The following is a 22,154-nucleotide window of genomic DNA, read 5'->3' as shown; positions in this document are numbered from 1 at the left end:
TCGAATTGTCATCGCCATGACGAATCATCATGGCAGCGGCGCATGTGGCGGCAACTTGATCGCACTTTTCACGCTGATGGCTGGGTCGATGAACACTATTCTCATGAAAATGCAGTTTGACATGGTTGCTCAAGGCACCGAAGCGTGCGTGTCGGACGATGGATTGGCCTCGTTAACATGTCCATTCCACAAGCCGTGGTTCGGGGTCATGCAAGTGAAGCTCGGCATGACATTATGTTTGGTCTACCTTGTCGTGCGCAAGAAGCTGCTTCATCGAGCGTACTTGGAGACACCTTTGCCGTCGCACACGCACAAACTGTTTGTGACAGTCCCCGAATGGCCATCGACGCGAACACTCATGGCAACCGTCGTTCCGGCTGCTCTAGACCTCGTACAAAGCATCTTTTCGTTCGTGGGATTGCTGTGGATCCCCGCGTCGGTGTACCAAATGAGCGGTGGGTCCATGCTCGTCTTCAGTGCGTTCATTTCAGTGAAGTTTATGAAAGTCCGCTTGTTCATGTACAACTACGTGAGCCTGGCGCTGGTCGTGTTTGCCCTCGTGCTTGTGTCCATGGCCGGGCCGTCGCATCCGTCGTCGACCACCTCTATCGATGCCTGGCACACGCTGCTAGGGATGGTCTTGATTCTGCTGTCGAGGCTACTGTACGCGGTCAACATTGTGCTCGAAGAGTACTTCATGACGACATTACACGTGAGTCCAATCCTCCAGGCCGGCATGGAAGGCCTGTGGGGGCTGGTTCTTTTTGTGCCGTTGGCGCCGTTTCTCGCATGGACGGAGCCTGGGACATCCGCCATGGCCTCATTGTGGCATGAGGACTTCGTCGACACGTGGGCCAAGTTACAGCAATCGCCGACTCTGTTCTGGTTCGTTCTAGTGTACGTGCTTTCCATTGCAACTTATAACGTACGTGCTTCGCTCGCTGTCTTTCTCGCTATCTCGATCCTTCTAACGTGCGATCCGACGGCAGGTTGCGGCGAACTGGGTCACCAAGCACATGAACTCAATCGTTCGCAGCATGATCGAGGTACACACTGCCAGCTATGCCCACGTGTCGTCGTTGACTAGATAACGAGTAGAATGGCCGAGGACTGGGCGTGTGGGTCATCGGCCTGTTTCTGTACTACGGGTGCAGCTCCGTCAGTGGGACCACCACGATGGGCGAGCCGTGGACAGCATCCAGTTGGCTCGAAGTCGTCGGATTTGTTCTCATGGTTGTCGCGTCACTCTGTGTAAGTCCACACGAACAATGTCATCGTGGCTCATGGTGGCATGTGGGGCTAGTACCAGCGCGTGCTGCGATATCCGTGTGCATCGTTCTACCGCGACGATTTTGCGCCAATTCGTTAAGCTGGTCGTCCCCATGCCGTCCTTCAACGTAAAGCACCCGATTGTCATTTAGATAACTCAAACGTGATGCAAACAACGGTAAGTTTGTTTACTTGACGTTCTTGAAGTACTCTTGCGAGTCCTTGGGGTTGGTGACGATCGTGGCCTCACCGGGCTGCCAGTTGGCAGGGCACACTTCGCCGTGTTCTTCCACGAATTTGAACGCCTTGACCAAGCGCAACGCTTCGTCGACGCTGCGGCCAACGGGGTTGTTGTTGATCGTGTAGCTTTGCAAGATACCTTCACCGTCGATGACAAACAAGCCGCGGTAGGGGAAGCCGTTGGCTTCGCCCAACGTGCCATACTTGGCAGAGATCACCTTGGTCACGTCGGCCACGATGGGGATCTTCATCTTGCCCAAACCACCCACGTTGCGGGGAGTGCGGGTCCACGCCAAGTGGACTTCCGGGGTGTCCGTGGACGCCGCGATCAATTGAGCGCCCAATTCTTCGAATTCCTTGGCGCGGTCGTTGAACGCAATGATTTCCGTCGGGCACACGTAGGTGAAGTCCTTGGGGTAGAAGAACAACACGACGTACTTGCCGAGGTAGTCAGAGAGCGAGATTTCGCTAATGTCACCGCGGACAACGGCAGGGGCCGTGAAGGCAGGAGCGGGCTTGCCAATGAACGCCTTGGGGGCAGGGTACTTGACCTTGTCCTCGTCTTCGTCGTCGCCAAAGTAGTCGTTGTAGTCAAAGTCGTCGTCTTCCTCATCGTCACCGTTGCTCACCACAGGGGCACGGCGAGACGACGCGAAGCGCACGTTCATGGCAGGTTGCACCAAGGTTTGCGAGGCTTGGGGAAACGCGCGGACAGCCGTCGCTGCGACGGGGCGGCGGAGTTGAGTGCACGCGGCACGAACAACAGCAGAACGGAGATGTTGCATGACAATCGACGATTCAGAAGTGGTGCACTGGCCAACCACACGTCAAGTTGCAGCGGCGTGGCATTCCGGATACATATCCGGATATCTCGTCTCCTCGCGACCGACAAGTGGCGTATCATGCAAATGCTGGCGTCTCTGAGCTGGGTCTTGCACAAAGCAGCCACTAGACAGAGCGGCTGGAGGGAGAGCGCGTTAAATACACTGGAGGGAAGAGTTTGCCACCGTCGCAGCAGCGGCGTCTTGATCTGATCGATGCCACACTGCTTGAAGTTCAAACGTGTTCTCGTTAGGAAGTCAACACAGTGTTCACATGGAGACTTGCTGTGGTGAAGCGCAGGTTCAGCATTGGTTTCAAAATCGTGTGGTGTTGTGCCATGTCCAGGTGTTGTATACATAGAGAGAGAGGGCTTGTGACGTGGTGTTGGCAGGTCGGCACAGCGTCAAGACGATGCAATGCTAGCGTAAGGCTCTATCCACCCAGCAAACTCATCTTCGCATACGTTATGCTGCATCTTGGATCGTTCAGCTACGTCGTCGAGACGATGGCAGTGTGTGGGGACGTCCGTCTACTCTAATCTGTGAAACGAACTCGCTTGGTCGTCTTCGGGGTGTTGGTTCGCGTGATTTTCCGACACGTTGGCAGCAACGTTTCTTGCGGAATTCGACGCGCTGCTTCATGGAGTCGCTCACTCAAGTTCATGGACGGTTTTCGCGGCAGTCCCGCGAGAACAAAGTCGCTTCGCGTTCGAATGGCCTGAAACTGGCTCAGCATGTCATTACTCAGTACGTTCGACACTGTCGGCGGCGGTCGCGGTGCATATGTCTGACTCGTCATGGTACATTCGGGCTGATGCACAGTCATAAAGTCGCTTGACGCGTGCCGGGCCAAGTACTCTGACGACGACAACCGACGGGCGACAGGTCGGCGCGTCGTCGATGATTCTGGCCTTTTTGGACTCGTACGATTGCTTGTGGCCGCCAGAGGACTCAGGAGGGAGCTCGTGCTGAATCGTCCGCTATCGGCGCTGTTTCGGCCGCTCATTTCTTTGGCAATATTCAACGCATGATTCCGCATGCGCTGGGGCGATCGTCGCAATCGAAGCTCGAGCGAGGGCGGCCCGAATGATCCCTTTGCCTCCAAAGTCACACACATTTGTCATACCGTTTGGTCTCAAGGCCAGTACGTACCGACGGATGTGACAGAGACTGGGGTGGCGGTTGATCGTGCATTTGGGTGGATGAGGTGGCCGTCGATGGCACCATCGTATTCAATCGAGTGCGATTGCTCATGGGGGCGCGACAGCTCGCCTTGGGCGGTGCGCCAAAGCTGTCAACGTACGTGGATGGATTGTCTTGGTATTCAAATAACCAAGAGGAGTTGCGGCGATGGATGGACGCTGGAGGCGGCTTTTGGCTCTGTCGAAGTCTCGACGACGTTGATTTTGTCGTGGCTACGGGCGGAGGTTCCGTCAATCTTTCGCGCAAACGTGGGAGGCCACCTCCTCCATGTCGAGAAGATGGTGGCGGTGGTGGCACAGCCAAATGCGGTGCGAGGTGCGGTTTGATGCTGCGCTGCGACGACATGCGCTGTGGTGCCACGGACGACAACGTCTGCTCTTGGGTACCCGAGTGTTGGAACTGTTGTGAATTGGAGAGTTGGTATCTCGGAGTCAACGGATCGTTTGGATCATCGAAGCTGCGCGACGATCCACTGTTGCTGCCAATCGAGCTGGCTTTGACTGCGTCTATGTCGATAATTGCATTGACGAAGTCGTTGTACCCAATTGAGGATGGCTGTGATGGAGGAATTGCTGTTGCTGCAAATGTGTCATCGGTAGGACGCCTCTTGCGAGATATTGCAGCGGGCACGGGTTCGATGACGTGGAAGAGTTCACCGAGGAACCGCCAAAGAAACGCCATGCCTCACAGATCAGCCTCGCAATGCAATAAAGAATGGCAGCTTCGCTGGCTTCGGTAAAGCATGCATTAAAACTCATCCCAAACCATACGTTGGTCAACTCTGAGCACTTCATTCGCACACGTAGAGGTGCAGAGGCTAAGCGTAATCGTTACACGGCGCCTTCTCGACAGCGGAAAACTCTACTTTAGAGTAGAGCTGTCGAGAGGGCAGGTTCCTCCATCGCGTGGTGGCGTATTTGCAGATCGCAACGTTGCTCATCTCGATGTGCTGCCCAACAACGTGGTGAGCATGGGGCAATTCATGCGGGTGTGCGCATGTCCCATAGCGCGCGAATGCCACATGTCGTTGTGGCCAATAAACCGAGGTCAATCAATCGCCGATGCATGTTCACATGCCACCGCTAGTGCCTTCGTTTAAACGGCGATGCATTTATGCTAAGGCTGTTGTAGATTCCACAGCTCTACCGCCGTCTTCTCGATCTTGCCTTGGCACCGGCCAGACCTTCGTCTATGCCTCGAGGAAGAAAGTGAATGGGCAAGTGCACTTCAATATCCGGATGCATCCGCATACGAGGGTGGATTTTCAAGAGTGAAAAAGATTCGGCACGATGACCGACGCCACGTATGGATCCATTCATGGTAATGCGACCGCAACGAGCGCAGAAAACGTGGGAGACCGGCGCGTCATGATCTACCGGGCTCTGTCGGGCCTTTTATTCGCCTGGGCACTCCTTGTTCAACTTCGTATGACGTGGAACGGCCCCTCGTCCGAGTTCGACCCGTAAGGATGTTGAATCGGTGATCCATGATGTTGCAATACGATTCATGTGTGTAGATCATCACGCTATGACTTGTATACCCGGCATGAGAAATTGCTCAGTGCAGTTATCGACCAAGTAACATCCGACCAAGCCGTGTCTTTGACTGACGGTGCAATGCCGCCTGAACAACTCTTCCATCACTATGGACTTCCCTCGACAACTTCAGTCATCACACGTGTCGAGTTGACACCGCAAACGTTCGAATTCAGTCTCGTTGACGCACAGCAGCCGATCACTGTGCTATGTACCCCTGTCCTCGTTCCAAGTCGCCTCGACAGGTGTACGAGAGACCTCGACGCCTTCACACGAGTTGTGCACTTTATCCCTGAGGATTGGGCTGGTCAGACCAACTCGACACTGGAAAGCAAGATCGCATTGACCCCGTTGCGTTCAACTGCTCAAAATTGTCGTACTATTGCATTGGCACAAGAGTACGACATGGCCATGCTGTTATTCTACGCACAAGCAGACGACAGCACAAAAGAAGGTACGACTATGACGCCGCGACCACATCAATGCGAGAATGATCACCTGATGCCCACAAAGGCATCTCGATCTGCCCTACTTTCGAACGCCCACTCGACCTGACGCCAGGCTACACAGCGGCGGTCGGAGCACCGCGGCTTAGCCTTGCTGCCGCCGAAGCTCGGCAAGGTCTGACATTTCCAGTCGGTCGCATATCCAGCACTTCCGGAATCGAAATATTGCACCACCTTCGCACATCCGATGCGCTGTTGCGCGTCACACGGCGCTGCTACCATCGTGTGGTGGCTCATCGTCGCGTTGACGCTTTTGTCAGAGGCACGCAGCACGCTAAAGAGGACGTAGTCGTGCTCAGTACGTCGGCATGATCTGCCCCTGTTCAATCTAGCCCTTCCTAACGATCTGATGGGAGTAGGCACGTCTGAAGTGTCCCGAGATGGTAGCGCTTATCCTTTGACTGTCGTGGTGCAAGCGTTGCGCACATTACTCGACAAAGGATGGACACCGTATCGATCCATCCAAGTGGTGTCCTCTCGTCGTAGAGGATTGATGGGCGAGCCCAAAGGCGATGAGGCAAGGGGGTATGAAGTCCACCTTGGGCAGCAGTCACAAAATGCGCAGCTGGAAACACAGTCGTTGCCATTGCATGCAGCACATGCTCAACATTCGTGGCATGGCATCCTGCCGGCGAGTTCCTCTGTACTTCGATTCAACATGCCGACTGCCCTCGACACCGATTCAATTCGAGCCACGGCCACCAAGGTCGTGTTGGGCGATGATTCGACGTCAAGAATTGACCTGTACAGGCGAAATGAGCCAAGCAGTCTGGACCAAAAAACAGTCAAGGTGTGGGCGACTCTGGGACTCCTTGCAGCATCGCAGCCACTACATCGTGCGGCGTTGGCCACCCACCTCCGCTCAGCTCTGTCGCTCTGCCCATCGACCAAAGACTCCAATATGATCGCCACGATCGACTCGTTGGTCGCAGCAGCTTCGACAGGACGTGGACTGAAAAACATGAGCTCCCCGGCTGTGCGTCTGTGGAACTCCAAGTGGCTGGCGGTCGATTCTTTGTTGGCTGAGCACACCATTGTGCCTTCCTGCGTGGACGAAGCGGCGATGCGCAATGTATCTATTCTCGTTGACGAGTTGGAGGCATCGCTTGAGTAAGCTGTAATTCACAAGGCCATGCTGGAAGGAATCAAGGGGTATGTGCGTCTTCACACTTGTTCATGTTTCCGTCGGCATGATGCGATAAAGAGCCAGGGTGGCTGCTCGCGAATGCAAACGCGCTAAGAGTCACCCGCGACTTTTGTGCGGGAGAAATGGCGGTGCGTGGAACCTGCATGGGCGATGGCAATTCATCCCACTTGTGACTCGTGCTGCACACCCCAGGGATAGATCCTCCGCCTGCTTTTCCATTACCAAACTGCATAGTACGGGGCGTTGGTCATGTTCCGCCGACGCGGGTTGCACGAAGGCGCGGGTGTGCGCGACGTCCCATCTCAAGGATCTGTTTCAATCTTCTCTCGATGCGCTTGCTTTCGAGTCATCCGGATGAGATAATCGGATTCCGACGATCGAAGTTGAAGGCAATAAATCTTGTGAGGCAGATACAGCAGCCACATGCGCCAACGGGTCCCCGCGGCGAACGAGCCCTCGGCTCGTAACGATGAATGCAAGGACAATGGCAAGAAAGCCATCGTAGTTGCGCCCGATGTCGTGTCCCTCGTCGTGATCTTCGTCATGTCCCTCGTTTCTGTGGCTACGGCCATCTACTACCTCATCCTGCACGACCTCGACCCTGAAGACGCTGCCAAGATTCGCTTTCCCACATCCCTGCATGTGGCAAAGGAGCTAGGCCAGGAACTTCGCGATATCACGGCTCATTCCCCTGGCCGTGTTCTCGTGGCGCATGGACTGCTGTACCTGTTCCTTCAATCATGGGCGATCCCTGGCACCGTATTTGTGAACCTCCTTGGTGGGGCTCTTTTTGGTCTCCTCGCGGGGTTCCCCTTGTGCCTCTTTTACAACACATTGGGGTCGTGCTTCATGTATGGCTTGTCGTCTCGGTTTGGCGGGAAGCTCGTGCAAAAGTACTTGTCCACGCGGCTTCAGCAAATGCGCGGTATGATCGACGCGCACCGCGACGACTTGACTTTGTACATGATCTTTTTGCGCATCTTCCCCTTTTCCCCCAACTGGTTTATGAATATGTCGTCGCCCCACGTCAACATCCCATTGTTGCAGTTTGCCATGTCCGTCGCAATCGGCCTGACACCGTACAATTTTCTCAGCTGCAAGGCCGGGTTGATTCTCAGTGCGTTGCAATCCAAGGGCGACATTATCGACACGGCCACGACTGTCCAGCTCATTGTGGTTGCTGTCGGCGGCCTTGTAGGTCTCCCACGACTTAAGGCTCGATTTGCCAAGTAACTGGTTTGTCGTGGATGATGTGTTTTGAGTGCGTTAATTCGTTCTCAGTCATTGGGGTGTCTGGGAAGACTGGTACTCTTCTCGCCAAACATGCAATTGGCGAGTCGTCATGGGAATCTCCAATGCAGCCGCGAGCACTTCCGTCGTGTCCACCTGGGGCGAATTAATTAGTACAATGTGATTGCAAAGTCTACGTTGAGCACGTACCGATGTGGGTAAGTCTCGGAAAAACTCCATGATTTTCTCAAACTTGGCGCCCAGCAGCACTTCTAAACATGATTTCGAGTAAGATACCTGAGCAATGAACAATTCCACGTACTCTCGGACACTTTCAGCAGCGCGACGGCGACGCGATACACGATCTTCCAACCCTCGTGGAGGTAGATGTCCCACACCCGAGTGACGAATTCGAACGGGAACGAGTACGAGTACAAAGTGACAAACCACTGCGTCGCATACATGGTAGGGTGCAATCCCTCGGCGGCCAAGTGGTCCGTCAGCTTGGGCACATACAACTTCATGGACTGTTCAAAGATCCACATGATCTCCATGACGCGGGGCATGCCAGGACGATATATGTCTGCCATCCCGTATTTCTTCTGGTTCAGGCACGCCACGACGTGCCAGAACGTCTGTTCTTCGGGCATGTAGCTGAGGAAGAGCGCTGAAATAAAGCCCATGCCCTATTCAATTTATCAGAGCTCGCCTTTGAGCGAACCATGAGGTCATACTTGGCAATAGCCGACATTGGGGTCGTACACAGAGTATGCGCGGAGGACGTTCATAAGAGCGCCTTGACCTAGTGATGTCGAATCTTTGAATAAGTGGTGTTTGGGAAACGTGCGGCCGATGTCGCGTGAGATCGTGTCTTCGCACGGGGCGCGGGGGGTCGCCAGTAAGTCGCGGTACAGGCACGGATTATTTTTCATCATCAAGCTGGAGCCCGCCAAATGCGGCCACGCGATGCCTCGAATTGCATCTGGGATGCCCTTTCGAACCTACATCGCGATGAAACACTCAAAGGGACAAACTCTTCAGTACTCGTAACTTGAGCTTTGCTGCCTGCTTTTGCTTAGTACGTTCCCAGTCTTCAATTTCGACGCCACCCGTCATGGCAATCCACTTTTGAGTTCTTCGGTTTTCAAGCCAGACTGTGTCTGTGTCAGTGCTATGGCCATTCGGCTTGTCTCGATCGTTCGCTCGTGGAGAGAATCGCCTGGAATCGAAGGATGAGCACCCAATGCTTCGAGAGAAAGAACCTCACTTGTCTGTAAGGAGGAAGCCGTATCGATCGATGGAGGCGACTGGATACGCGACAGCCCGAGGGGACTTCATGGCATCGCTGCATGGGGATGGGTTTTGCAATATCACGATAGACGGGGGTGGAAGGGAAGCGGTGGGCTCCACCGGGCGGGCCTCGTCTGACCTATGCGCACAAGACGACTCAGCAGTCGGTACGCCGCACGTTTGATGGACCACACTCACATCGAATCCGTTCAGCAGAGCTGGTGCCGCGATGCCCCTGCCGAATTGTGGCTTGCGTTGGAGCGAGTTCACAGCAGGGCTAAAAATAGATGTTCCAACCACAAGCCGTTTATCGCAACAGATGATGTCGAAGGGCCAAGCAAGATAGATCTCCATCTAACCCACGAGTTCTGGAGCATGAACCGTTGTGAAACTTTCGTGCAGAAGCGACTCGGTCGGGGTTAAGACATGAAGACTTGAAACGATAAGTGCAAGAACAGTGTTAAAGATTCGCATGGCGATAACCTTCCAGCATCTTGCGAGCCTAACAGATATTATCACGGTTTGATTATCAAGCGATCAACGAGATTACCAACTCAATGACGCGACGGTCTCCGTTGCTTGTCAATCTACGCCAAATGTCATCACTACTATCGAGAAGTACCACATACATTTTGAACATGCGAAAAGTCGTGTCTTGGGACTGATGCTTCATGGAGGAAAAAGATGAAGCTTGTAGCAAGTGGCACAAAAGCGTCAAGAGCTTGAGGTACGTTGAGGCAGAAATAGCTGTTTTCAACGTGTCTTGGACAAATGATGTGAGTCCAAGCATCCGGGGCGCTCACGGTGCATACCGCACTGTATTATGGCAAGCAGCGGTGGCGATAGATTACTTTCCAATAGAATTGACGTTCCCCAGGAGCTACGCATAGTACGATGTTAGCCCCACCACCATGAGATCATGCATACCTCTTCCCAATCAAGCACAGCACTGGGATGACTTCGTCCAGGAATGCATGTGGAACAATCGCTAACGCTCGACATGCATGATGCACAAAGTGATAAGTCTGACGAACTGCAGTACCAACGACAAGGGCAAGCTTCATGCAGATTTTCTTGACTGCTGCAAAGATTGGGGGAAGAGAAAGAATGTTGGGGTCGTAGAGGGTATTCCCCAAAGTGGCAGTGATAGTGTGAAGGAGCTTTTGCTCAACTTCACCATCCAGCTACAGAAATCAATGACCAAGCGTCCCACATAGTGCTCATTTCACCATCTCTTGCACAATTTCGTCGACTGCATGCAACACAGGGACTTGCGTTGTTGGATTCGAGGGCTGACCGTTTGCCAGAGCAAATGATACGGCTTGGAGGCACGTCAATAGCATGTACTTTGTCTCTTGCGATTGCGTGGGTTGCGCGAGAGTTACCGAGAGGTATTCGTTTTGAAGACTTGACAACTTCAACTCAAGGGACTGGATTCTCTCGTCTCGTTGATGTAGGGCAAGGACCGCTTGTTCGTGTACCAGTTGTAGTTGCGCCACTTGCGCGAGGAAGCGGGGTAAGTCTCTGAATTTTGCATCATAAACCTCCTCAACGTCGCAATGGAACGAGGCGTAGGAGGAACTCACGTGCGGATGAGATCCTGCGTCATCTTGTCTGAGCTCATGTTCTCGCGCGCAAATTTGAAAATGAGCTTAACGTACGGATATTTAACCGGAACTGTCAACGCCCTCCATGTTACTACGAAGATCTCTACTGCTTGACTTTCTTTACTTCTTTGGACCGGTTGAGTTTGACCCCGCGCAAGATGTCGTTGATTTCTTGTCCAGAGAGGGTCTCGTATTCCAAGAGTGCCTTGGCTAAAGTCTCCAAATCCGCGCGGTTCTTCTGGAGGATGGCGGACGCCCGTTTGTATGACGCATCGCACAACTTGCGCACCTACACGCGGTCGTTTGTAAAACATCGAGAACCATGCGAGGGGTATAGTGATACCTCGTTGTCGATCAATGTGCGCGTGGCAGCGGACGTGTCATTGCCCTTCAAGTCGTGAAACACAACGCCGACTTCGTCACTCATGCCATACTTCGTCACCTGTACGAAAACATCAGACACTTTCACCGCGATGTATTGTGGAGGCACCGACCATTTGTCGCGCCAACTGTGTGGCTTGCATGATATCGGACGAAGCGCCACCAGTGATTTCGTCCTTGCCAAAGATCATCTCCTCGGCTACACGGCCGCCCATGCACACGTCCAGCCTCGCCAGCAATTGTTTGCGTGTGATGCTGGTCTGATCCCCTTCTGGGAGTTGGCTCACCATGCCCAATGCTTGACCACGAGGCATGATGGTGGCTTTGTACACGGGATGGGCACCGGGGGTATTGATAGCGACCAGAGCGTGTCCACCTTCATGGTACGCTGTCAAGCGGGCGGATTCAGGCGAAATGATCGCCGACTTTCGCTCGGCGCCCATAAGCAACTTGTCTTTGGCAAATTCAAAGGCAGCCATGTCCACGACCTTTCACATCGACATCATGACACGTATTTGGAAGCAATGAAACACACGTACAGTTTGGTTGAGAAGCGACGATCGCAACGTGGCTTCGTTGACCATATTGGAGAGCTCTGCACCGGACATTCCAGGCGTGGCACGGGCCAGAATGTCCAAGTCAACGTCGCTTCCCAAAGGGATTTTGCTCGTGTACAGCTCCAAGATGTCCTTTCGACCGGCAATGTCTGGCAGAGGAACGGTCACATGCCTAAGCAGTACGAATGATATTCTTGACGCCCAGCATTGAATATGCCACATATATACCTGTCAAACCGACCAGGACGGGTCAGCGCATTGTCGAGGCTTTCGGGGAAGTTCGTCGCCCCAATGACAATGATGCCTTTGTTTTGGTCAAACCCGTCCATTTCAACCAAAAGCTGGTTCAGAGTCATCTTGAGCGCGGACTGCTCCTTCAAGTGACGGGTCCCCCCAATGGCGTCAATTTCGTCGATAAACACAATGCATGGAGCCTACGCAACCCGCATGTCGTCCTGAAGGAGGACACGTGATAGCTGAAGTACCTTCTTCTTTGCCGCATCAAACAGATCGCGCACGCGGCGTGCCCCGACACCAACATACATTTCTTCAAACTCTGCGCCGGAAGAGTAGAAAAAGGGTACGCCTGCCTACTCAACGGTGCAGAATATGATGTTAAAGGACTTTAAATATTCGGTACCTCGCCAGCGATGGCTCGTGCTAGCAGAGTCTTTCCTGTACCAGGAGGTCCCATGAGGAGCACGCCTTTTGGTAAGTTTCCTCCGAGCCGCGTGAATTTATCTGGGTCCTTACAGGAACTTTGCATGAGAGGTTTGACACTTCGAGCAGGAGTAAGTACGTACCCGGAGATACTGCACGATTTCGTCCAATTCGTCCTTAGCCTCGTCCACACCCTTGACGTCCGCAAACTTCTTGTCGCTTCCAATTGCTGCAGTGACTTTCGACTTTGCACCAATGCCACCGAGACCCTTTTCTTCAATCAATGCAGTCAAGGCTGAGATGACCATGAAGCCAAGTGCAACCACTCGCGCCGTGCGCCACAGATTCTTCTTGAATCCTCCGTCCACCATAGAGACATACATCGGTTCATTGGGGGAGAGGCCCTGTGCCGCCGACCCAGCAATGGTTGACGCAATGGGAGCACCACTGGCCGCGAGAGCAGATGCATTTGAAGAGGCAATGGCCGATGCAGGAGCTGACGACTGCATTTTTGCGAGAAGAAGGTTCGTGTCCGTGGCGTCCATCCGGTTAGTGCGCACGAGGGCTTTGATGTATTCCCGGTACGCTTCCTGGGAGAGTGCAAAACGACCTTCTTCGACGCGCCGCACTACTAGTGCCGGGTAGTCCTTATTGAGGGCTTGCAAGAACTTGACTTGTCGACTTGCATCTTCAGGGTTTGCATTCGCTTCTTGTTCCATCTTCTTGAGTTGCTTCTTGTTGTTGCGTCCAGCGAGGTTGAAGAAGTTCCTGCGAGGACCGGCAGGATGTCGCATGATCGAGCCCGGCATTTGCAGGCCGGAATTGAGTCCAAATCCTGACGAATGGAAACTTCTCTGCGACGCGTGTGGAAGGCGGTGAAAAGCTTGCTTCCACAGCCCCACACGCAACATAGATCGGGCCGCTATGTCCGTGATCATTGCCTCGGTAGTGCTCAACCACACCAAAGAAATCAAATTGTGGAGGAATGTCCACGAATATTTTTTCTATTCCTTCCACAACACTTAGAAATACCAAGTGATAAATAGACGGTGCTCAGGGTGGATTTATCTTCGAGAAGGACAAGGAATTCGTTAAAATAGCCCCTTGCATGAGTAATATTTCGACATTTTCCGATTTTGTCGTCGATATCACGTGGACATTTTGAATAGAGAAACCATGAGCTAGCTATTCATCGGCATCGCATATGCCACCAGCAGCAAGCTGGACAGTGCATTCAGCCTCTGGCATGCATGGGCTGTCAATGACTTTGCTAAGCAGCCTGAATCAGCTCACATGGATCAATTGTCCTCTCACCAAATTCGGTTGTCGCCCCGACCTTTTTTCATCTAAGCGCAAAGTGATACCAACGTAGTTTGGGATTGGGTTCTCTTACCAAAACTCGGGTGTGGCATGCATGAGAGATGACATGACCACCGACAGGTTTCAATACAGGCCCAAACATAGCGTTTGCACCAGGATCAGCCATAACTTGGTTGACAACAAGGACTGCGATGTTGAATTCCTACGAACAAATTTTCAGCGCATTCAGAGATTGTCTAATGTGTACCTCGGCATGTTTGACAAGTCGTTGCAGGTGCACATTCAATCGTTGTTGCCGTTCGCTCAGCTCTCCACTGCATGACAGTGAGCACAAAACTGTGAGCACAGTCCTACCGCCCAGAAAAATCGGTTCGAAATAATGCGGTGATCGAGTCAATGACGAGAAGGCGAAATGGACCACGGTCAGGATCCTGTTCACATGTTGGCTTAAGCATTTGACTGAGTAACGTACTGCAAACAAAACCCCGAGCTTCAAAACCATGTCCATTTGTGCATCGTGACTGTGTGCCCTATTTCGAAGATCGAAAACAACAGATATGATCGAATTGCACCTAGCAACGATGATGTTGTCCAAGACATCTTTTGCTTCTAAATCGTATCGTGTCTTGGCAATTTCTGCTACACGTTGCTAGGTAGATTGGGTGATTAAGAGAGGGTCAGCATATCATAATTGTACTGGTCGAAAAGAGCCTTCAGTGTCAACAATGGCTACTTTTCCAGCCCCCCCGCCTTGGGAACGGGGCAATTGTGCCGTGACACAAAGCTGGTAAAGTAATTTATGATAGGCACTTGGTGCTTCGTGCTTACAGTGTGACATAATTGTGTCTTCCCTGTTCGAAACTCTCCGTGGACCTAAAATTACGGTTCAGCAGACACGATAATGCTGAAGTAATCTGACTTACCTCTGTCACTGACATAGTCTCAATTCCACCCCCAAGGAGCATGTCAAATTCTGCAATGTCAACGGAGTCAGATATTCTATGCGGAGTATACCACACCTACGCTTTGAACCAGTTGTAATGTAGTACTTTTGCTTGTTGTTGATAAGGAGTGTACTGGCAGCAATAAAACCGCTCTTTTCACCGATGATCTAAAAGACGTGATGCATTTGCTTTGACAATGTTATACCTTTCTTGCAGCTTGAATCAATTTTTCCGCTTTGGCTTCACTTACACCCTTGACTTGCAAAAGGCGCTTCGTTGACACCTGAAACAACTGGCCCACAGTTGCAAACCCATCATCTTTGAGCTTTGCAATGTCTGTTGCATTTATTCCAGCATCTTGAAGAACCTCAATACGTTCATATGATAGCGTAGAATCATCGTCATTTCCTTCGTCGTCGCTGACGACTGCAGGTTCTTGGACGGGGGACGCCTCCTTGGCGATTGATTTTGCCATCGACTTCTTGGTCGCTTTCTCTCTACACGAACACATTGGATCAGCCTCATCTCGCATACTATCAACTTCACGTACTTCTTTACTTGGACGCTCATTGTGTCGGCTTCAGTGCAGCGCTTGCTTTCCCGTATCGCAGCGTATTTTGAACTGTCCTCATAGTCGAGGTTTCATATTTTGGCGCGAAGATCGACCCATTTAAGTGCGATTGGAGTACTCAAGATGTGCAGGGTCATTGGTTAAAAATGGAAGAATTACTTTGGTCAGAGCACAGTTTGATTGGTGTGTCGAAACTTCGAGAGAACTTCTTCACCTCATCCCTCTCACCTGTACACTCAAAAACCCGGTGCACAGTAACACCGCAACAGAGTTACCACTGCAGCGTAACTCTGTGACGAGAGGTGGCGTAACAAGCGCGCGTCCAATCATATTGTCGTACGGAATGAGCTTCGGCACGTGTGATTGGCGACAAGCGTGAGACAACCCTATCTTGTCCAAATACCGCGCAAACACCGGGTTACTGCTAGTTTCGCTCAAATGCCCGACATCCCCGAATTGTGTCATCGGTTGTGCGTCTGCCAACTTCGGCCGTTTCAATTGTCTCAATATTAATCGATTGATGAATGTTGGAGTTTGTATGAAAATATATTACAGTAGGGAGATTCTCCAAGGATACTTCGATCGATTCTTTTGCCGTCGAAGTTTTGTCGTAACAATCTTTCACTTCGCCCCCACCAAACATATACTTTCGTGTGTGTATAGTATACAAAAACCAAGATCAATCGTGAATCTCACGCCCCCTTGAACTCGTGTACATGGATCGTCAGTCGACAATTTTCCACGTCACAACCACATAATTCAAGAATGACCAGCTTCGCTGCTTTCGAAGCCAAGATGCGAGAGGAAGGCCTGAGCCAAGCTGCCATCAAGGCGTTTGAGTACTCTTACAGCGCATTGCAAAGCGGCGCAACTGGCATGATTGGCGAAAACACAATTGAAGGTGTCAATGACATCGACTACTTGGAAGGACGACCGGGATCCATTCGCGACAGCGTCAAACCTGACGTGAGCTTGCTTAAGAAGACCGTAGTTCTCAAGCTGAACGGCGGCCTGGGAACGAGCATGGGCTTGGACAAAGTCAAGAGCTTGTTGACGATCAAGGGCTCCGACACGTTCTTGGACTTGACGGCCAAGCAAATCATTGAAATGCGCAAGAACTACAACTCGAACGTGCGCTTCATCTTGATGAACAGCTTTAGCACGAGCGAAGACACGTTGGAATATTTGCAAAAGTACCCCGAAATTGTCAGCGATGTTGACCTCGAACTGCTTCAAAACAAGATCCCAAAGATTGATGCGAAGACGCTTCAACCTGCGGAATGGCCCTTGAACCGTTCGAAGGAATGGTGCCCTCCCGGTCATGGTGACTTGTACCCCTCGTTGTTGGGCTCGGGTAAACTGGACAAGTTGCTTGCCCAAGGATACAAGTACATGTTCATTTCCAACTCAGACAACTTGGGTGCCACGTTGGACTTGGAACTTTTGACGTACTTTGCACAGGTACGTTTCAAGTTCATTCATCAGGACTTATCATATCTCATGTCGTGGTTGCAATTTTCTGCAGACTGACAAGCCGTTCTTGATGGAATGCTGTGAACGTACAGAAAACGACAAGAAGGGCGGTCACTTGGCTCGTCGTTTGGATGACCAACGCCTCATCTTGCGTGAATCGGCCCAATGCGAATCGACCGACGAAGCACATTTTCAAAACATCGACAAGCATCGCTACTTTAACACCAACAACTTGTGGATCCGCTTGGACAAGTTGTCGGAAGAATTGAAGAAGCAAGGTGGGTTGATCAAACTGCCTATGATCAAGAACGCCAAGACGGTCGATCCCAAGGACGCTTCGTCGACCCCAGTGTACCAGCTTGAAACTGCCATGGGTGCTGCCATCGAATGCTTCGCCGGTGCTGGTGCCGTCTGCGTACCCCGCACTCGCTTCGCCCCAGTGAAGAAGTGCGACGACTTGTTGCTCCTCCGCTCGGACGCGTATGTTGTCACGGACGATTTCCGCCTCGTTTTGGCGCCACAAACCGAAGGCCGTGCCACGACGGTGTCGTTGGACTCGAAACAATACAAATTGGTCCAGCAACTCGAAGCTGCGTTGCGAGGAAACGTGCCGTCCCTCATCAATTGTTCGAGATTGACGATCAAGGGCAACGTCGGATTCGCGCCGGACGTTGTTTTCGAAGGCGATGTGACGATCGTCAACAACTCGAAGGAACAAAAGACGATTCTGTCTGGACGCTACGCAAACCAAACTATCGACTTGACCAACCAAGCCGGTTTGGGCAAATTGACCGTGTCCGCCGTGACGACGTCGCCGATCGAAGGGCAAAAGCCAGGTACCTCTGGCCTTCGCAAGAAGACAAAAGTATTCATGCAACCAAACTACCTCAACAACTTCGTCCAGTCGACGTTTGATGCGTTGCCGGCCAAAGACTTGCTCCAAGGCACGCTCGTCATTTCCGGTGACGGCCGATACTACAACAAGCAAGCGATTCAAACCATCATCAAGATGGCGGTGGCTTCGGGTGTCGACCGCATTTGGATTGGACAGAACGGGCTTTTGTCCACTCCTGCCGTGTCGGCTGTGATTCGCGAACGTGAAGGAGGCGCTGTCGCATTTGGCGCGTTTATCTTGACTGCCAGCCACAACCCTGGTGGAATTGACGAAGACTTTGGCATCAAGTACAACTGCGAAAACGGCGGCCCTGCTCCGGAAAAGCTGACCAACGAAATTTTCAACAACACCAAGATCCTAACGTCGTACAAGATTGCTGCGTCGTTCCCCGACATCGACGTGTCAGTGGTTGGAAAGACTGCCGTCAAGTCGGACGATGGAAGCCGCACTGTCGTCGTGGAGGTGTTCGACGCCGCCGAAGACCATGTGCATTTGCTGAAGTCGATCTTTGATTTTGGCGCGATCAAGGCTCTCCTCGCTCGCGAGGACTTTAACTTTGTCTACGACTCGATGAGCGGCGTCCAGGGACCGTATGCCCACCGCGTGTTTGTTGACGAATTGGGCGCGTCCCCGTCGAGTTTGATCAACGCTGTTCCTCTTGAAGACTTTGGTGGCCATCACGCCGACCCCAACTTGACCTACGCTCACGAACTCACACACATCATGGGAGTGGACGCCAAGGGAGTTGCAGTCCACGGTCAATCGACTGAGCCACCCGCTTTTGGTGCTGCCTGCGACGGTGACGCTGATCGCAACATGATCCTCGGATCGCGCTTCTTCGTGACCCCGTCGGATTCGTTGGCAGTGATTGCCGCGAACGCAAACGTGATTCCGTTCTTCCGGAAGAAGGGAGGTCTCCGTGGCGTGGCGCGTTCGATGCCTACGTCCGGTGCTGTGGACTTGGTCGCGGCAAAGTTGGGCATTTCGTTGTTTGAAGTCCCGACCGGTTGGAAGTTTTTTGGCAACTTGATGGACTCGAAGGAAGTGTACAACAAGGAAGACTACACACCGTTCATCTGCGGTGAAGAATCGTTCGGCACAGGCTCCAACCACATTCGCGAAAAGGACGGCATGTGGGCCGTGCTCGCGTGGCTCTCGATCATCGCGTCGAAGAACACGTCTCCCGGTGCGCCCCTCGTCACCGTGCAACAGATCGTTGAAAACCATTGGGCCACGTACGGCCGCAACTACTACTGCCGCTACGACTACGAAGGTGTGGACAAGGCTGGTGCCGAGAAGATGATGGCCGCCATGGCGTCGTCGGCGTCGCTTGCTGGCAAGGTGTACCATGGATTCACCGTCAAGGTAAACGACGAGTTTACGTACAACGACCCCGTCGACGGCAGCGTGTCCAAGCATCAAGGGATTCGATTCATCTTTACTGACGGGTCGCGCGTGATCTTCCGTTTGAGCGGCACGGGTGTCGCCGGTGCCACGATCCGCATGTACGTTGAAAAGTATGAACCAGCGACTGGCAACTTGTCGCAGTCGGCGGCCGATGCCCTGAACACGTTGATCCAAGTCGGTCTCGAACTGTCCCAGTTGGAACACTTTACGGGTCGCAAGGCACCGACCGTGATCACTTAAATAATCATACGAACGGCGCTCTTATAGGTTGTTAAGGCTCGAACGCATCGACTTCGTGGTTGTACAGGTCGTCGTCGACTCGGGAGGATGTGAGCGGCACGTCGACGTCACCGACGCCGTCATCGCAAAGGTGGTCCGCGTCGGCTTCATCGAAATCGACCTCGTCGTCCGACCAGCAAGCCTGGTCGAGCACAGCACGAGAGTTGTCACCAAGGCAGCCATCCTCCATCTGGATCACGGCCGCCACGGGGGAAGGTATTGGAGAAATGATGGGACAAGGACTGTCGGGACTATTTGTGGGATCGATATCCAAGACAGCGTCCTCTGGCTTGCACACAGCAGCGTGAACGACATCGTCAGCCACACGCCCCGACATGTGCGACGGAACTGTCGATGCGTCGTCGGTGATGATGCCACAGGGATGTGGAAGGATCTGGTTTGGTGGTGCGAGGAAGGGAGGTTGGGACTCGGTACGGTGGAATGCTTGGTCGTTCACTTCGTCGGCGAACGAGACTTCGACATGTTGCGCCAGCGGTTGTTGGCGCATCGCCGTGGATTTCTGGGGTGCGAGTTCTGCTGTCGACGATTTCTACGGTGTGTCGTCATGCCGGTGGTTCAAATGGATGCATCCACCTTGTGCGGAACAAGGCTGGAGCTGCGTGAGGGTCGCTGTGAAGTCGCGGCTGCCCACGGCGTGGCTTGCTTTCGGATCGAGTCGTGGCGTTTCTGTTGAATGTAGTTGACGGGGTTAAGTGCATTCTCTTGCAGCTTGGGTGGCATGCAGAGCTTGTACACCACGGCAAAGTCTCCGTGAAGTCCTTTCTCTTTGGGCATCACACGCGGCGACGTGGCCGCATCGTCCGATTCCTGCTCATCACGACTGACGCGACAAGCTCGTCAGCATGGCGACATACGTGTCTCTCGCGCAACCGGGCGGCAAGGCGAGCGGCGAGCTTCGAACGCGACTTGGGAACAGCTTGTTGTTTGAAGTCTGGCAAGTCGAGCATCCCAATCAAGGCCGACGTGGGGGCGCTATCCACGCCCATGGACGCAAACATGTCCTTGCGAGACGGGCGCGGCGGCAACTCTGCGTAGAGTTCCCGCAAGAGCACGAGATCTTCTTGGCGCGCCTTGGCTTGCTTGGCAGTGTATTTCGTGCAATCTTTCAACTGGACGGACAATGGATGAGGAGGTGTGCAAAGGACACGAAATTGAAGGGACTGTACTTTCACATTCACGTGCGGGTACACGTGCAAGAGCAGGACGAGGGCGCCCATGTCGCGGCATGAAACGCCGCCAGACCTGAGGCTGTCGATGCCCTTGACCCGCAGCGTCGAAGGGTCCACGATGTCGTGCACAGCAGCGATGTTGTGGACCCACATCCGCAGGGCCGACCCAACTGCCGATCGTTCTTCGATTGCGTCGGCGTTAAAGCGGGGTTGGGCGCAATGAAGATACAGCACAGCCAGGGAGCTACGACCTGGTCACATGACGCAGGAGGCAAGTCACATGTACCGCGGGGATAGGTCAGCGATCGGCACGGCTTGCAACGTCTGCACTAAATCGTTCCGAAACACCGTTTGAAGGATGGACCAAGGGAGCCATCGCCAGACGTCGACCAACTGCATGGCCGACGGTGTTTCGAGAGCGACGAGCTTGTACAGCAAGGACGCGAGGAGGTAGATATCGGGCGTCGGTTTGGCCCAGTGCCGCAGTTGGTCGAGCGAGTCGGCGCGAAGGGCATGTGTAGAGTGGATCTTGGCTTGGAAGCGCTTTGTTTCTTTCGTCGTGCTGCCACGTCGTTAGACTTCCTCCTAGACTGTGCAACACACATACATTTCATCGCGAAAGCAGCTGTGGGACGCTTCTTCGTCCTGCAACTTCAGTTGATGCTGCATTCGCGCTTCCACTTCAGCTTGAAACGACGGCGGCATGAACTCCACGGCCATCCTAGCCACGGCGATGATCGTGAGGTATACTCATATCTAACAAATTCCCAAGGGCACGGCGTACAGTTTGTGCAAGCTCACGGGGGGCACTACTACAACATGCTTCTTCTTGGGCTTCCTCTTCTTCTTGGCTGCTTTTTTCAAGCGAGCCAGCGATGCTTGACGCTCTTGAATCATCACTCGCTTCTCTGCATTGTACTTCTCGAGCAGATCGAGCTCATGCTGCCGTTGTTTCTCCCGCGCCTCCTCTCGCTCTTGCTGTTGCCGCCGTTTCGAGCGCTTCCACTCGATGAAGAACGCGTCCGTCTGGCATCATTTCTCGTGATGACACGCAGCGCCGAAGTCATATCCACATACCCCGTTGTGGTGCAAAGGTTTGGACCTGCGTTGAGGCAAGTCGTGATTGTTCTTCTCGTGGTCGATTGTGGATGGCTTTGCCAAGCCTTCTTCCCTCCGCCTCTCGTCCTTTTGCTCGCACCATGCCAGCCAGCATGCCTGTATGTCCATTACAATGCTTCCATGTAGCCGCTCTGTCGTACATGTCCCTCGGCTTGCCTGCGCTTCTTGGCCTCGTCGGTCGTTGGTTCGAGAGGCCTCCTAAGCTTAGTCAGAAGCGAGCCAATGGGCTCAACATGTCGAAGGGTACGCACAACTTTCTCGTGCTGGCGCTTGCCATGGCTCCACTACGGCTGGTCGAACGAACACTTGCATCGGACGTTTGCGGCCGCAAGCTGCCGCCGCCAGTCTACGGACGCCACGATTGGTTGGAGCAGCAGGGTCATGGAGCCAGGACCACATCGCTCACACCTCGACATTTGCAAGCATCAAGTCGCGCTCCAAACTACATAGCCATACTGCTTGCATGGTGCCTGGACTCGCCCTACTGGCGGTGGATCATGCGTCAAAATT

The 22,154-nt window shown here is 53.1% G+C and overlaps 9 protein-coding genes across 10 annotated transcripts; 3 read left to right on the top strand and 6 right to left on the bottom strand.

Moving 5' to 3' along the window:
• The first annotated feature begins 10 nt into the window (after positions 1–10).
• H310_01302 (hypothetical protein) lies at positions 11–2,307 on the top strand. The gene is made up of 4 exons (XM_008864371.1): positions 11–925; positions 990–1,046; positions 1,099–1,251; positions 1,304–2,307. The coding sequence occupies exons 1-4, from the start codon at positions 17–19 to the stop codon at positions 1,367–1,369; spliced, it is 1,185 nt and encodes a 394-aa protein (XP_008862593.1). The 5' UTR covers positions 11–16; the 3' UTR covers positions 1,370–2,307.
• H310_01303 (hypothetical protein) lies at positions 1,392–2,305 on the bottom strand. The gene has a single exon (XM_008864372.1). The coding sequence runs from the start codon at positions 2,292–2,294 to the stop codon at positions 1,458–1,460; it is 837 nt and encodes a 278-aa protein (XP_008862594.1). The 5' UTR covers positions 2,295–2,305; the 3' UTR covers positions 1,392–1,457.
• A 437-nt stretch (positions 2,308–2,744) lies between the features above and the next one.
• Positions 2,745–4,249, bottom strand: H310_01301. 2 transcript variants are annotated; one of them, XM_008864370.1, is made up of 3 exons: positions 3,794–4,249; positions 3,483–3,745; positions 2,745–3,423 (listed from the first exon to the last, which is right to left on the bottom strand). In XM_008864370.1, the coding sequence occupies exons 1-3, from the start codon at positions 4,212–4,214 to the stop codon at positions 2,866–2,868; spliced, it is 1,242 nt and encodes a 413-aa protein (XP_008862592.1). In that variant the 5' UTR covers positions 4,215–4,249; the 3' UTR covers positions 2,745–2,865. The 2 variants fall into 2 exon arrangements, with proteins under 2 accessions (XP_008862592.1, XP_008862591.1); XM_008864369.1 differs by having other exon boundaries at positions 3,483–4,249.
• A 2,693-nt stretch (positions 4,250–6,942) lies between these two features.
• Positions 6,943–7,969, top strand: H310_01300 (hypothetical protein). Its single transcript, XM_008864368.1, has one exon. The coding sequence runs from the start codon at positions 7,145–7,147 to the stop codon at positions 7,952–7,954; it is 810 nt and encodes a 269-aa protein (XP_008862590.1). The 5' UTR covers positions 6,943–7,144; the 3' UTR covers positions 7,955–7,969.
• Positions 7,120–9,511, bottom strand: H310_01299 (hypothetical protein). Its single transcript, XM_008864367.1, has 7 exons — positions 9,440–9,511; positions 9,219–9,380; positions 8,996–9,170; positions 8,686–8,952; positions 8,274–8,637; positions 8,162–8,223; positions 7,120–8,107 (listed from the first exon to the last, which is right to left on the bottom strand). Coding segments are annotated over exons 1-7 (1,137 nt in total). The 5' UTR covers positions 9,442–9,511; the 3' UTR covers positions 7,120–8,002.
• A 1,358-nt stretch (positions 9,512–10,869) lies between these two features.
• On the bottom strand, positions 10,870–13,457 carry H310_01298 (hypothetical protein). The gene is made up of 8 exons (XM_008864366.1): positions 12,590–13,457; positions 12,427–12,534; positions 12,272–12,376; positions 12,015–12,220; positions 11,769–11,958; positions 11,343–11,717; positions 11,192–11,290; positions 10,870–11,137 (listed from the first exon to the last, which is right to left on the bottom strand). The coding sequence occupies exons 1-8, from the start codon at positions 13,382–13,384 to the stop codon at positions 10,952–10,954; spliced, it is 2,064 nt and encodes a 687-aa protein (XP_008862588.1). The 5' UTR covers positions 13,385–13,457; the 3' UTR covers positions 10,870–10,951.
• A 59-nt stretch (positions 13,458–13,516) lies between these two features.
• On the bottom strand, positions 13,517–15,320 carry H310_01297 (hypothetical protein). Its single transcript, XM_008864365.1, has 13 exons — positions 15,261–15,320; positions 14,916–15,207; positions 14,790–14,877; positions 14,690–14,739; positions 14,595–14,639; positions 14,464–14,550; positions 14,339–14,415; positions 14,239–14,296; positions 14,121–14,197; positions 14,014–14,080; positions 13,840–13,968; positions 13,761–13,792; positions 13,517–13,716 (listed from the first exon to the last, which is right to left on the bottom strand). The coding sequence occupies exons 1-13, from the start codon at positions 15,278–15,280 to the stop codon at positions 13,632–13,634; spliced, it is 1,107 nt and encodes a 368-aa protein (XP_008862587.1). The 5' UTR covers positions 15,281–15,320; the 3' UTR covers positions 13,517–13,631.
• A 693-nt stretch (positions 15,321–16,013) lies between these two features.
• H310_01296 (hypothetical protein) lies at positions 16,014–19,365 on the top strand. The gene is made up of 2 exons (XM_008864364.1): positions 16,014–16,742; positions 16,807–19,365. The coding sequence occupies exons 1-2, from the start codon at positions 16,047–16,049 to the stop codon at positions 19,294–19,296; spliced, it is 3,186 nt and encodes a 1,061-aa protein (XP_008862586.1). The 5' UTR covers positions 16,014–16,046; the 3' UTR covers positions 19,297–19,365.
• Positions 19,328–22,153, bottom strand: H310_01295 (hypothetical protein; the record flags this gene model as incomplete). Its single annotated transcript, XM_008864363.1, has 11 exons — positions 22,053–22,153; positions 21,896–21,990; positions 21,785–21,842; positions 21,603–21,740; positions 21,310–21,551; positions 21,133–21,246; positions 20,812–21,087; positions 20,523–20,769; positions 20,211–20,465; positions 19,930–20,163; positions 19,328–19,885 (listed from the first exon to the last, which is right to left on the bottom strand). Exons 1-11 carry the CDS (start codon positions 22,107–22,109, stop codon positions 19,328–19,330), a joined length of 2,274 nt encoding a protein of 757 aa, XP_008862585.1. The 5' UTR covers positions 22,110–22,153.
• Between the last annotated feature and the right edge of the window lies 1 nt (position 22,154).

The sequence above is a fragment of the Aphanomyces invadans genome (assembly GCF_000520115.1).
Source record: "Aphanomyces invadans strain NJM9701 unplaced genomic scaffold supercont1.2, whole genome shotgun sequence".
Classification (NCBI taxonomy): Eukaryota; Oomycota; class Saprolegniomycetes; order Saprolegniales; family Verrucalvaceae; genus Aphanomyces; species Aphanomyces invadans.
This window is presented reverse-complemented; position numbering and strand designations above follow the sequence as displayed.

Coding starts and splice junctions, on each gene's coding strand:
- H310_01302 (XM_008864371.1), top strand. CDS start 17: ATGACGAATCATCATGGCAGCGGCGCATGTGGCGGCAACTTGATCGCA. Junction 1,047..1,098: donor TCGTTCGCAGCATGATCGAG/GTACACACTGCC, acceptor GATAACGAGTAG/AATGGCCGAGGACTGGGCGT. Junction 1,252..1,303: donor TGGTTGTCGCGTCACTCTGT/GTAAGTCCACAC, acceptor ATGTGGGGCTAG/TACCAGCGCGTGCTGCGATA.
- H310_01303 (XM_008864372.1), bottom strand. CDS start 2,294: ATGCAACATCTCCGTTCTGCTGTTGTTCGTGCCGCGTGCACTCAACTC.
- H310_01301 (XM_008864369.1), bottom strand. CDS start 4,214: ATGGCGTTTCTTTGGCGGTTCCTCGGTGAACTCTTCCACGTCATCGAA. Junction 3,424..3,482: donor AGTCTCTGTCACATCCGTCG/GTACGTACTGGC, acceptor TTGGAGGCAAAG/GGATCATTCGGGCCGCCCTC.
- H310_01300 (XM_008864368.1), top strand. CDS start 7,145: ATGCGCCAACGGGTCCCCGCGGCGAACGAGCCCTCGGCTCGTAACGAT.
- H310_01299 (XM_008864367.1), bottom strand. Junction 8,953..8,995: donor CAGCAAAGCTCAAGTTACGA/GTACTGAAGAGT, acceptor ATCGCGATGTAG/GTTCGAAAGGGCATCCCAGA. Junction 8,108..8,161: donor TCCGAGACTTACCCACATCG/GTACGTGCTCAA, acceptor AATTCGCCCCAG/GTGGACACGACGGAAGTGCT.
- H310_01298 (XM_008864366.1), bottom strand. CDS start 13,384: ATGATCACGGACATAGCGGCCCGATCTATGTTGCGTGTGGGGCTGTGG. Junction 12,221..12,271: donor TTGATGCGGCAAAGAAGAAG/GTACTTCAGCTA, acceptor CGGGTTGCGTAG/GCTCCATGCATTGTGTTTAT. Junction 11,718..11,768: donor CGTCGCTTCTCAACCAAACT/GTACGTGTGTTT, acceptor TCGATGTGAAAG/GTCGTGGACATGGCTGCCTT.
- H310_01297 (XM_008864365.1), bottom strand. CDS start 15,280: ATGAGCGTCCAAGTAAAGAA. Junction 14,416..14,463: donor CTGAAGGCTCTTTTCGACCA/GTACAATTATGA, acceptor CAATCTACCTAG/CAACGTGTAGCAGAAATTGC. Junction 13,969..14,013: donor GACTTGTCAAACATGCCGAG/GTACACATTAGA, acceptor ATTTGTTCGTAG/GAATTCAACATCGCAGTCCT.
- H310_01296 (XM_008864364.1), top strand. CDS start 16,047: ATGACCAGCTTCGCTGCTTTCGAAGCCAAGATGCGAGAGGAAGGCCTG. Junction 16,743..16,806: donor TTTTGACGTACTTTGCACAG/GTACGTTTCAAG, acceptor AATTTTCTGCAG/ACTGACAAGCCGTTCTTGAT.